The 15443-nt window shown below is 42.4% G+C and overlaps 1 protein-coding gene across 1 annotated transcript in view; it reads left to right on the forward strand.

Moving 5' to 3' along the window:
* Window positions 1-15443, forward strand: part of A2ML1 (alpha-2-macroglobulin like 1) — a 42458-nt gene that overhangs the window by 22737 nt on the left and 4278 nt on the right. The window contains exons 20-33 of the mRNA XM_060025936.1: window positions 131-257; window positions 1402-1523; window positions 2092-2143; window positions 2506-2589; window positions 4180-4356; window positions 4519-4600; window positions 4982-5138; window positions 7759-7833; window positions 8011-8167; window positions 10043-10257; window positions 12847-13062; window positions 13445-13572; window positions 13753-13843; window positions 14150-14218. Of these exons, the coding sequence (XP_059881919.1) occupies window positions 131-257; window positions 1402-1523; window positions 2092-2143; window positions 2506-2589; window positions 4180-4356; window positions 4519-4600; window positions 4982-5138; window positions 7759-7833; window positions 8011-8167; window positions 10043-10257; window positions 12847-13062; window positions 13445-13572; window positions 13753-13843; window positions 14150-14218 (1752 nt within the window). The remainder of the gene's footprint in view (window positions 1-130; window positions 258-1401; window positions 1524-2091; window positions 2144-2505; window positions 2590-4179; window positions 4357-4518; window positions 4601-4981; window positions 5139-7758; window positions 7834-8010; window positions 8168-10042; window positions 10258-12846; window positions 13063-13444; window positions 13573-13752; window positions 13844-14149; window positions 14219-15443) is intronic.

Below are 15443 nucleotides of genomic sequence, written 5' to 3' on the forward strand. Positions count from 1 at the left end.
TAAACTGGAAACGTACCAATTTTCCCTGAGAAAGAAATGAGATGTCGGTGTCTCTGCGCCCATATTTTCCTAAACCTCTGTGTATTGTCTCCTTTACTCCGACCCTTTATCACTCAAATATCCCCTTCAGGTTCAGACTAACCTGGCTAAATCAGAGGAGTACCAGGTGGAACCAGGGACAGACTCTCAGGCCTCCAGCTGTCTCTGTGCTGATGAATCAGAATCCTATCACTGGAATATCACAGCTGTCAAACTGGGTAAGAGAAGGAAGTGGCAGATGGGCAAGGAAAGCACAGAGACTGAGAACTCTACCCTTTCCTCTACTGTATTTGCTTTGTTTTCTTTTTCCTCTTCTTTGTGTTTGCCTCTGTTTTTCTCCCTCCTAAGTCTATGTTATAAAAAAATAAGTGAATATTCTTTGGTAGATGACCAAAACATTATCCACACTGGACTATTTTGAGAGTGAAAGAGGGAGATTTTAATATTTACGCCAGGACAAGAGATATGTTACTAGTCAAATACTTACTATGGGCCAGGCACTGTCCTAAGTGTTTTACATGAATTAACTCATTTAATCATCACAATAATCCTATGAGATGTCATTTGCTCTTGGATTAAGTCCTTGCAACTCAAAGTACAGTCTTTGGGTGTATTAGTTATCTACTGCTGCTTAACAAATTACCCTAAAATTTAGCAGCTTAAAAGAACAAACATTTATTATCACACAGTTTCTGTGGGTCAGTAATTTGTGCAGTTTAGCTGGGTGCCTCTTGCCCAAGGTCTCTCATGAAGTTCAGCCAGGGCTGTGTTCTCATCCAAAGACTTGCCCAGGAGAGAACCCACGTCCAAGCTCATTCCAAAGCCTTTGATCCTCATGGACTGTTAGACTGAAGGCTGCAGTTCTTGGCCTCAGGTGTTGGCTAGTGGCCTCCTTCAGTTTCCCATCACATGAATCTCCCCACTGGGCTGCCTCATGACATGACAGCTGGCTTCCTCCAGAGTTCGTGGCTTGAGAGGAAGAGTGCACCTGAGACAGAAGCTGCAGTCTTTTTTATAACCTAAGCTCAGCCGTGACATCTCATTGCTTCTGCCCTATCCTCTCCATTAGAAGCGAATCACTAAATCCAGCCCACAGGCAAGGAGAGGGGATTACAAAACAGTGTAAATATCAGGAGGCAGGGATCACTGGGGTCCCTTAGAGGCCACCTACCGCAGAATGTGGGCCCCACCCCGGATATACTGAAATAGAGTTTGTATTGTAACAGACGAGAGCCGCAGGTGATTTGTATGCCGTTAAGTTTTGCCGTTAAGTTTAAGAAGCACTAGTCTAGAGGGGAAGAGACCTCATTGGTACCTCTGCCAATAGGGCTGATGTCTTCCTTTTGCCCTCTTTCTTCTCAGGTCATGTAAACTTCACCATCAGCACTAATATTCTGGACTTAAATGAACTCTGTGGGGACCAGAAGGGGTTTGTTCCAGAAAAGGGCCAGAGTGACACACTCATCAAACCAGTTCTGGTCAAGGTGAGTTTTCTGCAGGCCTAACTTCAGAGGTAGAGGCAGCAACCAAGCCAGGGGTGTTCAGTGTGTGTCTAACCATGTCAGTTAGTCTCTTGCAGCAGTCTTACTCCAACTCCAATCAGGTAGCTCATCTTTATCCTTCCCTGACCCCCTTCTGCCCTTAACTACTTGCTTAACCCATACTGATGGTCTATGGAAGTACCTAATACAGTACCGGTTACTTTGTAGACACTCAATGAATGTTAGTTTCTCCTAAGAAAATCCCTAATGTCATCATTCGCTGCTTCCTGTCATCATGAACCCCATTGTCAATCCTGTCTCTTAGAAGTTTCCTAAACTTATCCTTAGCTCTAGCCCAGAAAGAATTTTACTGAGAGACGCCTCCCTGGGTTGAAATGGAGTCCTTCTGAATGTCAAAGAGAAGCTCTGTTCTCTCCAGTTCTGAGTGAAGCCCTGGAGCGCAGGCAGGGCCTCTTCTCCCCGTTTCCCTTCCCCTTCCTATTCCTTCAGTGCCACCTGCCCTGATACTCATCTATGTTTTTTCACCCATCCTTGTCTCTCTCCATGTCAGCCAGAAGGAGTCCTTGTGGAGAAGACACACAGCTCACTGTTGTGCCCCAAAGGTGAGTGAACACAGAGAGGGGTTGGTGTGAGAATTCCCTTAGCAACAGGAGATCTTCTTAGGCAAAAGGAGAAATATACAGGACAAGAAGAAATAGGAGAGTCTAGGGGTGCCATTCCCAATGGGGCCAAGTAGCTGAAAGGCAGGATGAAGAAGAGAAAATGTACAGCACAGTTATGTCTCTCGCTGGAATTTATTTTCAGCAAAGACCACTGTGAATAGGGAAAAAAAATCTACCTCCAACCCACGGAAAGCACTGGGTATAGAAAACCCTGGATTACGGCAATTTTTTCTGTGGTTTGGGTGTGAGAACCCCCACTATTTCCACCTTTTATTGTTTTACCTTTTCTCTGCCCCTCATAGGAAAAGTGGCTTCAGAATCCATCTCCCTGGAGGTACCTGTGGATGTTGTTCCTGATTCAGCCAAGGCTTATGTTTCTGTTCACGGTAAGCAACCAGAGATTCTCGGCTCAAAAAGGAAAAATGGGGCCAGAGGCTGCCAAGGTGTGGCATGGGTTGAGGTCTATGGCCCTACCTGGAGGAAGGTATGGTAGATTAGAAGTGGTGAAGGAAGAAGAGCTTATTTTACAAAGTGGGCAAATACAGCCTGTGCAGTGCAGGTGGGATTAGATAGACGTATACTCTGGTTAAAAACAGCAAAGAGTCTGGGCAGGAGGAAGTTAAAGGTCGTTGAAGCTTGATATGTATTTAGGTTTAGGTCTATAAATTGGGTGGAGGGGAGACGAAATGTTTGCAGGAACCATTTAAAAATGAGGACTTCATATATTTGAGTACAGTTTTGGGAAGATTCAACCATATTTACATAGGACATGACACTTCTTTAGGCAAGGAGAGGGAACAAATAGAAAAACATGAGCCTGAAAGTTGTATCAAACTGGCTTAGGATCCCAGTTCTGCCGTTTAATAGCCATGTGAACTTGGATAAGTTAATGAACAATTTCGGGGCTTCCCTGGTGGCGCAGTTGCTGAGAGTCCGTCTGCCGATGCAGGGGACACGGGTTCGTGCCGCGGCTGGGCCCGTGAGCCATGGCCGCTGAGCCTGCGCTTCTGGAGCCTGTGCTCTGCGACGGGAGAGGCCACGACAGTGAGAGGCCCGCGTACCGCAAAAAAAAAAAAAAAACCCCAAAATTTCGATCCTTCTTTTCCCTTCTGTAAGACAGTGATAATAACCTACCTTTCAGGATTGGTGTAAAGATTAAATATAATAAATTTCCCAGCACAATATCTTGCACATAGTAGAAGGCCTATACATGTTAGGTTCTTTCTGTACTCTAACCCCCTACCCACATCCCTTCCAGGTTAAAATGTCTCTGTTTTGGCTGTATTTGATTCATACCTCTGGTACAGCACTCACCTCACTGTGTTATAGCTCACTGTCTTTCTTCCACACTGCATTGAGGGATCCTTGAGGACAAGGGCCATGTCTTTTTCATGTTTGTTTTTAGTACATTTCCTGCAGTTGACTTTCAGTACATATTTGCACATTTGAATTGAACTCAATGACTGAAGTGCAGATGCTCATGAGTCACTGATGTCAGGCTTACTGGCTTGTGAAGTAAATGGAGGGGTCAAGAGACATAACGTGGAAAAGCGTATCAGGAGTGTGTGTGTGTTTGGGAGAGACTTGGTGATTTGGAGGGTGATGTATTTACATGCAGTGGAGGCACTTAGAGATTGAGACTAAGCATTGCAGGTTTTGTTACAAACCTCATCAGCTTCTTAAAAGCCATGAACGCCCTCAGGTGGCCTACATACCTCTCTGTGAACTCCAGCACCTTGTACATACCCGATATTATATATGTTATACTTGCTTATAATAAATTAGCATTGCAGTGTATTGTAATTGTTTGCCCCCCCTGACTATGGGCTCTTCGAGGTGGAGACTGTTGCCCCCAAGGTCACAGAGTAGGAACTCACTAAATGATAGTGAATACGTGTTTGTTAAATGTATGATAATAACTCTTAAGGGTTCCTTCTTCTGCCACCACCTTCCTTCCCTCTCCTTTTGGATCCCAGGGGACATCATGGGCACAGCCCTGAAGAACCTAGACAGTCTGGTGCAGATGCCAAAGGGCTGTGGGGAGCAGAACATGCTCTTGTTCGCTCCCATCATTTACGTCTTGCAGTACCTGCAAAAGACAGGGATGCTGACTGAGGAAATCAAGTCTCGAGCAGTGGATTTCCTGAGGCTAGGTGAGTTGGTTCACTCTTTCTTCTTGGACACCTTGTCTAGTGCCTATGATCGGTGATAAGACTCAGGGAAGTTCAGCCCCTGAAGTGCCCCTCATCCTTGAAAGCCATGGGGGTGTTTTTTGAAGTTATCACGGTCATCTAAAACCACATCTGGCTTCCCAGGGTACCAGAGGGAGCTGATGTACAAACACAGGAACGGATCCTACAGTGCCTTTGGGGAGCAGGATGAAAATGGAAACACATGGTAATGTTGCCCACTTCCCCATGAGTTCTGTACCCCAGAGCATAATTCCTGAACCCTCTGGAATTATTCCTGAACCCTCTGGAATTATTCCTCTACCTCTCCCCTTAACCCCATTCCTTCTTGCTTTCTATCCTCTACAACTTTAATACTGTTTATTTCAGCTTCATGTATGGTCAAACCCCTTACTCTTCTCTCTGACCTTGTACCTCCCAGTTCTTGTCCCCATGAATGCCAATTAATGCCTCCCTTTTCCAAGCTTCCTATGGCATTATGTTTCCTCAACTCCCCTTCTGGAACCATTCAACAGAATAAACTGTGGAACTATTGCACCCTCCCCTGGAAATCCACCCTCATGCCACATTTCCCTCTTCACCCATACAGGCTGACAGCCTTTGTCACCAAATGCTTTGACCAGGCTCAGAGATTCATCTTCATTGATGACAGGAACGTCCAGGATGCTCTCAGGTGGATGGCGGGAAACCAACTCTCCAATGGCTGCTATGCCAATGTGGGAGAGCTCATTCACACAACTATGAAGGTGCGGACCTGCCCAGGGGCCCACAGCCCACTACTGTGTCTGGGAGGAACTTGTACCTCTGAGTAAGAAGAATCAAGAGAGCACTGGCCTGAGAGTCGGTTCTTCAGGTCTCAGGCCTGGCTCTGGGTGACCTTGGTCATTATTCTTAACCAGTCTGAGCATTCAGCTTCCACATCTGTAAAATGAGAATATGTACTAGAATATGGTTCTCAAAGTATGGTCCCCAGATCGGCAGCATTGGCACCACCTGAGAACTTGTTTGAAATGCAAATTCCAGGGACTTCCCTGGTGGTCCAAGTGTTTAAGCCTTTGCCTTCCAATGCAGCGGGTATGGGTTCTAACCCTGGTCCGGGACCTAAGATCCCACATGCCTTGCGGCTAAAAAAACAAAACATAAAACAGAAGCAATATTGTAACAAATTCAATAAAGACTTTAAAAATCTTTAAAAAAAATCAAAAAAATCTTTAAAAAAAAGAAAAGAAAAGAAATACAAATTCCAGCTCTCACCCCAGACCTACTCTGAGGAACTCTGGGAGTAAGGGCAGCAATTGTGTTTTAACAAGCCCTCTGGGTGACCCTGATACTTGCTAAAGTTTGAGAACCACTGGACTAGAAGATCTCTGAGCCTTTTACTGTTTCCCTAAGTCTGAAGCAAAGCCATTTCTTCTGGTGGGGACTCCTAGACAGCCCAGTGTCTTTTGTAAGGGGTTTACTCTCTGGCAGGTACTAAGTACTCTATCGGATATTCATATTTAATGTTTACAACAAATCAACATGCTAAGCACTGGCATATCATTATAAATTCCATTTTACAGATGAAGAAACTAGGTGCAGGGGTTAAGTAAACTGCCTGAGGTGAATGCTAGTGGGCGGTAGGACTGTAATTTGAACCACAGCACTTGGATTCCAGGGGCACTGTTCCTGCCCATTCACTGCACTGCCTGACCTTTCCCAACACAGCAAGGTGTCCGGGTGCAGGCAGCTTGTTCAATTCAGAGCAGACCGAGTGAGAAAAAGACTGTACCAACTTTCCTAGAGGAATCATTATTGCTATTCCAGGACCTGGATTAAAAATCTTGAGCACTGGGACTTCCCTGGAAGTCCAGTGGTTAGGACTCTGCACTTCCACTGCAGGGGCATGGGTTCAATCCCTGGTCTGGGAACTAAGATCCTGCATGTTGTGCGTTGCAGCCGAAAAAAAAAATTCAATTAAAAGAAAATCTTGAGCATTGAAAACGAAATCTCTGTATGATTCATTAGTGTTCCTTATGCAGGATCTTCCCAGTGTCCCCCATATGGGGGAGTAGTACAAGCTAGGACGTGACTAGAACAAGATCCTAGAGGTTTTTCTTCCTCCTATCTTACCAGAGCCAGCCAGTCTCTCAAGAAACCCATCATTTATGTTGTCAAGCTTGGTGGTTCAGTCCTTATCGGGAGCTCCAGAGTTAAACCCACTGGGTTCAAATCCCAGTCCTTCAGCTTATTAGTTGTGTATTTTTTTTAATATAAATTTATTTATTTTATTTTATTTCGTTGGCTGCGTTGGGTCTTTGTTGCTGTGCGCAGGCTTTTCTCTAGTTGTGGCGAGCGGGGGCTACTCTTCGTTGTGGTGCACAGGCTTCTCACTGTGGTGGCTTCTCTTGTTGTGGAGCATGGGCTCTAGGCGCGCGGGCTTCAGTAGCTGTGGCTCGCGGGCTCTAGAGTGCAGGCTCAGTAGTTGTGGTACACGGGCTTAGTTGCTCTGCGACATGTGGGATCTTCCCGGACCAGGGCTCGAACCCTTGTCCCCTGCATTGGCGGCAGATTCTTAACCACTGTGCCACCAGGGAAGCCCACAGTGTGTATTCCTGAACAAACTATTTAACTATTTTAAGTGTTGGTACTCTTATCTATAGAACAAAGATAGTAATTTAGATTACATATATTTTTTTAAAAATTGCTAATATCCTTCTGTGAAAGGCATTAATCAAGGAAGGGGTTACCTATTCTCCCCTGGAGAAGAAGCTGGGCTTTATGCCACTCGAGGGGACCGTCCATTTGGGGGAATCTCAGATTCAGTAAAAAATCTGAGAATAAGAGATTTTCTCCTTATCCCACCTCCTCACCCCCCTTTTTTTAAACCTGTTATCCTTCCTAACACTTTATCTTGGGTTTCCTAAATACCCACTCAGAGCTGAAGACCTCATGTTACTTCTTGCAGGTTACCGTATAAGGCTGTGCAGTTATTGAAGTCCAGCCAGTTCTCCCCTCCACTGTGTGTCCTGGAGGCTTGGGGCTGTGGTCAGCCTGTGGAAAGGAGCGCTTTAAAAAAAAAAAAAAATTATTTATTTATTTGCCTGTGCCAGGTCTTAGTTACAGCACTCAGGATCTTTGTTGCTGCGTGCGGCATCTTTAGTTGAGGCATGAGGGATCCAGTTCCCTGATCAGGGATGGAACGTGGGTCCCCTGCGTTGGGAGCTCGGAGTCTTAACCACTGGACAACCAGGGAAGCCCCAGGAGTGCTTTTTTAAAAAAAGAAAAAATAATTCATCTGTTCAGAGGGGACACCTTTTTGCAATGTGCGTGCAATTCTTCATGTGCTGGCTGCTGCCCTGACTTCCTATCTCCGTTTCCATCCAGGGTGGAGTTGATGACAAGGTCTCCTTGACTGCCTACATCACGGCTGCGTTGCTGGAGATGGGAAAGACCACAGATGTGAGTTCCTCTAGCTCCTCCCCTTGACACTCTCCTGATCATGCCTGTTTCTAGAGAAAGTCACCTATTTTTGTCCCTAGCCAGCCTTTTAAACTCAAAAGAGGATATGATTTCCTTATCATTGCCCGTTTTAAAAGGAATGCCTTATAAATTCAGTTCTTCATCTTCACTTTTTAGGACACGATGGTGAGTCAGGGTCTGCAGTGTCTCAAGGGTTCTGTCTTCACCACCCCCTACACACAGGCCCTACTAGCTTATACTTTCACTCTGGCTGGGGATATGAAGAGCAGAAAGATTCTTCTTGAAAAGCTAGATCAACAGGCTATCATCTCAGGTATGTTGGCCATGTTAGGAATTTTTTGCTTTCTTGTTTTTATTTTATTTTATTTATTTATTTTTGGCCATGCTATGTGGCTTGCGGGATTGAACCTGGGCCCACCGCAGTGAAAACGCTGAGTGCTAACCACTGGACCGCCAGGGAAATCCCAGGAGTGTTTTGAAATTGTGAAAATATGTGAAAAATTTCCCTAGTCTCCGTAGTCCCACATATATTCAATTCTAGGATTCATTTTAGTAAAAGTTAAGTCATAAAATCATTGTTAACAGTTTTGCGGGAAAGCCCCTGAAAGTCCTCAAAGGCATGTTATATTTTTAACGTGAAGAGAAAATAGATGGTAGAAGTTAGTCAGAAAATGTATTGGCATTGGAGAACCACCCTTTTGCAGATATTTAACAATTCTTTGGTGTAAAATCATGGACTTTGGGCTTCCCTGGTGGCGCAGTGGTTGAGAGTCTGCCTGCCGATGCAGGGGATATGGGTTCGTGCCCCAGTCCGGGAACATCCCATATGCCGCGGAGCGGCTGGGCCCGTGAGCCATGGCCGCTGAGCCTGCGCGTCTGGAGCCTGTGCTCCGCAATGGGAGAGGCCACAACAGTGAGAGGCCCATGTACCGCAAAAAAAAAAAAATCATGGAGTTTGATGGGGTATGACTTGAACTTGGAGATTTCTCAAGGTCCTTTTCAAACTTTTGGATGTATTTAGAATAATATTTGATATTCTGGGAATTCCCTGGCGGTCCAGGGGTTAGGACTCGGCGCTTTCATTGCTGAGGGCAGAGGTTCAATCTCCAGCCGGAGAACTAAGATCCCGCAAGTGACGTGGTGTGGCCAAAAAAAAAAAAAAAAAAAAAGTATTCAATATTCTAACAGATCTAGTAAATACATTATTAATGAATTTTATTTACCTAGCTGTTTATTTAAAATTATACTTCCAGGCAGAAATTTAATCTCAGCTTTCATTTAAACGAATGTCATTGCCGAGTTGTCCTCTCATATGGGCTCTGGGTAGTTTTTTGGCCTGTGTATAAGCAACTCTAGTCGTGGAATGGGGATCTCAGACAGTGGGTGGAGTTATATCTGCTCAGGTGTATATTAGTTTAATGTGATTAACTCTTCTCCATTACCTTGCATTGCAGGCTCACATGTTTTCTTTTGTTCTTCCACTTAGATGGCCTCCTGTGGGCCATGTATTTATTATCTCTAACCTTATATTTAGTTAGACTTCTAGCTTCCACTCTTCTCATTTCTACTTGCTGTGCTTTGTCTTCAAGTTACCTGCCATTGTGGCTGTCATAGAGTCGGGATTTGGTCTCATATTTTATTTGCTCGCCCTCATTATCATTTCTTCTATGGTTTCTCAGAGTTCTTACGCATGTTCTGCCATTTTTATTCTTCTTAAAATGTTAGACCTTGGATTAAGGAAAATAAATGCTGAAAATTAATAAAATTAAATAAATTTATTTATTAAAATTAATAAAATTTTGTAATTTTTTTGGCTTAATTTTGTAAGCCAAAAAAAAAAAAAAAGACCCCAAACACATAAATTCTTAAAAGAAGTTTCTACTTACCTATCTCCATTAACATAAGAATTTATAAATTAACAAGGGAGGTTTTGATATTATTGCTGGATGCATTTATTGATGCTCCCAGCTTTACCCTGGGGAATTATGTGTGGGTGTACACACACACACACACATCCTTGCATATGCATTGTGGCCAATAAATCAGAAGATTTGAGACATATTTTTTTCTAACTCACGATTAATTTTTGGTTGGTACTTTCTCTGATTTAAGGTGTAGCATTTACAAAGTGAATATAGGAAAGTCATTTCCTTCTAAGACTTTCCTAATTATGTGTTTTCCTCCATAGGAAAGTCCTTTCACTGGAGCCACAAACCTCCTCCATCATCAGATGCCGGCCCTTGGTCTGAGCCTGAGGCTGTAGATGTGGAACTTACGGCATATGTATTGTTGGCCTGGCTTAGCAAAGCCAACGTGACTCAAGAGGAGATAAACAAGGCCGCTGGCATAGTGGCTTGGTTGATCAAGCAGCAAAATGCGTATGGAGGGTTCTCTTCCACTCAGGTAAGTAGCCTGCTCTCCTGCCACTTACCAGGTAGGATTAGATCCCATGTGGAGAGAGAGGAAAAACTATCGCCCTTGCCCTCTAGGTCCAGAGACTAATCATTCTATAGAAAGGGAGAAAATCATGTGAAAAATATATAGAAGGGTTCATAAAATTAGGTCATTTGAGCACATAAATAGTACTATATGCATTTAAGTCTCTTTCTTTGTAGAATATGAAACATCATGAGATCTATGTTCTACATGAAAAGAGGACATGTATTACATAGTCACAAATTAGAAAGCCAGTTATGGGGTCTGTAAGCATAAAAGCAAGATTTTACGGGTATACCTCCTATTTCAGGTATTGGAAATCTGGTAAGATATAGTCTTTAAAAAGTTTACAATCTAGAAAGAAAGCTAGGAAAAGTTGTATATATTACATAGCAGGATCTGGTTACAGAACAAAGATACAAAAGGTACAAAATATTGAATTTCAAGAGGGAGAGAGACCTCATATCAGCTTGAGGGATAAGAAAAGTCTTCACAGGGGAATGGCATTTGAGGGAGATCTAAAGGGACATGTAAAAATTTTAGGCAACTATTGAAAGGAAGGGGGAAGAGTCTGAGTAGAGACACCCATTTGCAAAACCGTAGAATGGCTGTTGGGAAAACTGGTTTAGCTGAAGCATAAAGGGACTTAGTTGAAAAGGTAGGGTAGCTGCATATTATGAAGGGCCTTGCATGTCAGACTCAGTTTCTGCCTAATTCTGAGGAGCCATTAATTTTTTTAAACTTTGTTTCAGAAAGATTAATTTGTCCCTTGGATATGGGATGATTTAGAGGAGAGAGACACTGGATTTGAAGAGATCAGGAGACTATTTCATTTGTCTAGGTTAGGGGTAAAGAGAAATCGAATTGGTGGGGTGGCAGTAGGGAAAAAAGGAGGTGGAATTGTATGATAAATTCAAATAATGCCATAAAAGTCACCTTTGATGATCACAAAGAGAATAGCCATTAATTCATTTGTTCTGTAAATAGTATTAAATCCCTACTCTTTCCACGTCACTGATGATACAGAGGTAAACAAGAAAACACATTTTTTGTTCTCATAGCGATTATAGTATCACTTGTTGAAATTAGGGCCAGTTTCACTGAGGATGTAACATGTAAAGTAGACCTGGAAGAATGAACAGATTTTAATAGATGGAGTGTCTGGTGTAGATGTTAATAGATGATGTTAAGACCTTGCATATGGTAATGACTTAATTGGAATTTTAAAAAGTTATATGGTACTATGTTTCCTTATTTCAGGGAAATTCTTGGCCAAAGATCAGGAAGGATTTCCTTCTTCTTGCTGAGCCCTAAATAATTATATAATTTTAGAAAGCAGAGGATGGAATGTTTAGAATTCTCAGTGACAGATATATGCCAGAGTTGCTTTTCAATAAAATCCTTGGCTATTACAAGAAGTCACATATCACCCACTTTGGTTTTTAGGTGATGATGAGGTCCCATTCCTTGAATTGTCTCCACATGTCCAAGGAATAAAGCCCTCCTGGGCTCCAGGTCACAGAGCATAGACAAAAAGTTGTTTGTAGAGGGCCAAGCTGCACAGATATAACTTGTTCACAGCTTCCCCTGGGGTGATACCTGTCTTCCTATCTTTATATGACAGTGTGATGTCTAAATATGACTGTTCCTTTTTGTTTGGGATAGGGAGAAGTGGGGTTCCTTTATTCTGCAGTAGATATTTGACAAAGTTTTGAGCATACAGAAATTCTCATAACACAGAGTGAGATATGACAGTTTTGCAGAATATCTCATTCTTTTTTTCTTTCCTCCAGTTGTAATTTATATAAATCATGTTTTCAGAAAGGAAAGGCTCACACTTTTTACGTGATGCCATGCTCTCTTAGAAACAGTTTATCTGTCTTATTCCCAGATGAAGAAAAGATTGTCACATGTCATAATGGCTAAGAAGCTTTGTCCTTCAAGGAGGGGTTTTCCAAGGATCCCCTGATACCCTGTGCCACAGAAGATCATTATGCAATTAAATAACTTTGAAGAGCATGCAATTTTTAGGGTTATCAAGTTACTGCTGTTTCTTCCCCAAATAAGGAAATTGCAAAATATATATTGAACAGTGATCCACTCACTTCTTTTTTTTTTTTAGTTTTTTTTTTACCAATTAAAAAACAATTGGAGTATAGTTGCTTTACAATGTTGCATTAGTTTCTGCTGTACAGCAAAGTGAATCAGTTATACATATAGATATGTATACTCTTTTTTGGATTTCCTTCGATCCACTTCTAACAATAGCCAGTTCTGAAGCTAGGTTTCATTGCTGAATATAAATATATGAAATTAGCCTAACGACCCATGAATGTTCAAGAATGACTTGATGGTGATTTTCTATGCAGGTAAGATATTATGATTTCTATGTCAGCTTCCCCAGCATTGGTGAATGTGGTTCTTAGATACTTAGAGGAGGTATCATCCAAGCTAGCGAACAACAATCAGGTGTGTAGGTTACAGGGTTGTTGGAGGTTAGTTCCAATGGCCCACAAAACAGTAAGCATGTGCCTGATGCCTGATTGTTTTCCTTAGGATACTGTAGTTGCTCTCCAAGCTCTTGCCAAGTATGCCACTATTGTCTATGCGCCGTCTGAGGAAGTCAACCTGGCTGTAAAATCCGCTCAGAATTTCCAGCACACTTTCAACGTTCAAGCTGCCAACCGGTTGGTGTTTCAGCAGGAGACTCTGCCCGATATCCCTGGGGTGTACACCTTGGAGGCCTCAGGCCGGGGCTGTGTCTTTGTGCAGGTAAGCAGGGCTCCAGGAGGACTAGTGTGCGTTGGGAAGGAGAGTCTGAGGGCATCTCTGCCTCTAGTAGAACCTTCTCTCATCTACCTTACTTGCAAGGAAAGTCATTCGAACCGTACCCTCTTTTTATTTTTTATTTCTTTTTTATTGGAGTAAAGTTGCTTTACAATGTTGTGTTACTTTCTGCTGTACAGCAAAGTGAATCAGCCACAGGTATACATCTATCCCCTCTTCTTTGGATTTCCATCCCATTTAGGTCATCACAGTGCACTGAGTAGTGTTTTCTGTGCTGTATAGTCGGTTCTCATTAGTTATCTATCAAACAGAACAAGCTTTAAAATCCTTCCCAACTCTGATCTGGTTATCTGTTTCCTCCAACTAGACGGTGCTGAGATATAATATTCTCCCTACTAAAAGTGTGGAGGCCTTTAGTCTTAGTGTGGACATAGGGAAAGCTCGGTGTGAGCAACATACTTCACCTCGATCCTTGGCTCTGGACATCCATACCAGGTGAGGACAGCGGAGGTGCGGTGGGGGGCACCTAGACCATGGAAGCTGAGCTGGAGAGAGAGAGAGAGAGAGAGAGAGAGAGAGTGTGTGTGTGTGTGTGTGTGTGTGGGGAGGCAGATGTACAGTGTGCCAAGAGGGAAGATAATGGACTCACACAGGTTTGCTTCTTTCTGCCCTCAGTTATGTGGGGAATCGCAGCTCTTCCAATATGGTTATTGTGGAAGTAAAGATGCTTTCCGGGTTCAGTCCAATGGAAGGCACCCATCAGTTAGTAAGTTGCTTCTGTTTTCTATCTCTGAGGGGGGGCTTATTATTATAGCTTTTAATTATCATTAAAAAGCTGGTGAAATGGGCATCATGGTTTATACATAGAACTCATGATTTTATTATCTAAATGGGCTACAAAGGTGCACCGGATATATGATATGGAACCTGTTACAGTCTTGGTTCCTTTTTCTTACCTTTTCCACAGTATATGTTGTTTCTGCAACCATGGCAGAGCTTTGGAAGATTACTCTAGGGGATAGGGAAGGCTCTGGCTCTCAGTCTCCTTTTTTTTTTCTCCTTTCTTATTCAGCTTCTCCAGCAACCACTGGTGAAGAAGGTTGAATCTGGAGCTGACACACTCAACATCTACTTGGAACAGGTAGGGATTAGGAACTGAACCAAAGAACTTGATCGCTTATGTGTCTTTTCAACTTCCCTTCTAATGTACATGTACTAGTGTCACATACACGAAGACGAGGAACCTGGGAGAGGGAGTTCACAACCACAAGATGTACCATAAAATACCCCCTTGCATCTCCAGGACAGTACTATCTAACAGATACAAAGTGGGAGCCATCTGTGTTATTTAAAAATTTCTAGCAGCCACATTAAAAGAATTAAAGAGAAACAGATAACATTAATTTAATTATATATTTTATTCAATTTTATATACCCAAAATGTTTTTTTATTTCACCATGTAATTAATATACAAAAGTGTGAATGAGGTATCTACCTTTCTTCTTTTTTCTTACTACATCTTTGAAATCCGGTACGTGTTTTACACCGACAGCACATCTCACTTCTGACTGGCCACCTTTCAAGGGCTTAATACCCACATGCAACATGACAGCTCTGGAGAATAACAGAGTGGTTAATAGCTGAGGCTCTGATGCCAGAGTGCTTGGGTTAAAATCCTGCTTCTAACATTGGCTGCAATTGTTGAATGATTGTTTCCTCATCTGTAGAATGAGGGTGGGTAGTGGTAAAAATAGTTACCTATCTCACAGAGTGGTTGAAAGAATTAAGTGATTTAAGACATGAAAAAATATTTGGAATTGTACCTGGTATGGAGTAAACCCTCAATAAACATTAGCAATTATTATTATTATTTTATAATGTAATGTTAATGTTAATTAATTTTCATTAGACATTGTATGTAACTTTTCATTTCAACCAAATAAGGAGTTCTCAAGGACTAGTAGTATTCTAAAAACTGTTACGATGCTTATTTCATCATACTCTATTTAGCAAGGAAGAAAGGTAGCATTATTATATAACTGACAGACAAGACTATCTCCAATTAAAATTTACTGTTGTTAGTAATGTTTTCTGCTCCCACACCAACTAATTCATCTAACTGTGGTTTTCTTATCTGCCAGGGGGTGGTTCTTTAGGGTAAGTCCTGTATAGTTTCTTTTGAGACAACTCTGGTTAGTGTATCAGGAAAACCCCTGAAATCATGATATTGTAGTTGTTTTGCATTTTGCAAAGTTTATGATGCTTTCATACACACCTTCTTTGAGTCTCACACGGCACCCCTCCTTCTATGTAAGGAGGCTGAGGCTGAATTGATAGAGCGAGTATGCTTGTCAAGTCATCCTGT

This window comes from Delphinus delphis, chromosome 11 (genome assembly GCF_949987515.2).
Source record: "Delphinus delphis chromosome 11, mDelDel1.2, whole genome shotgun sequence".
Classification (NCBI taxonomy): domain Eukaryota; kingdom Metazoa; phylum Chordata; class Mammalia; order Artiodactyla; family Delphinidae; genus Delphinus; species Delphinus delphis.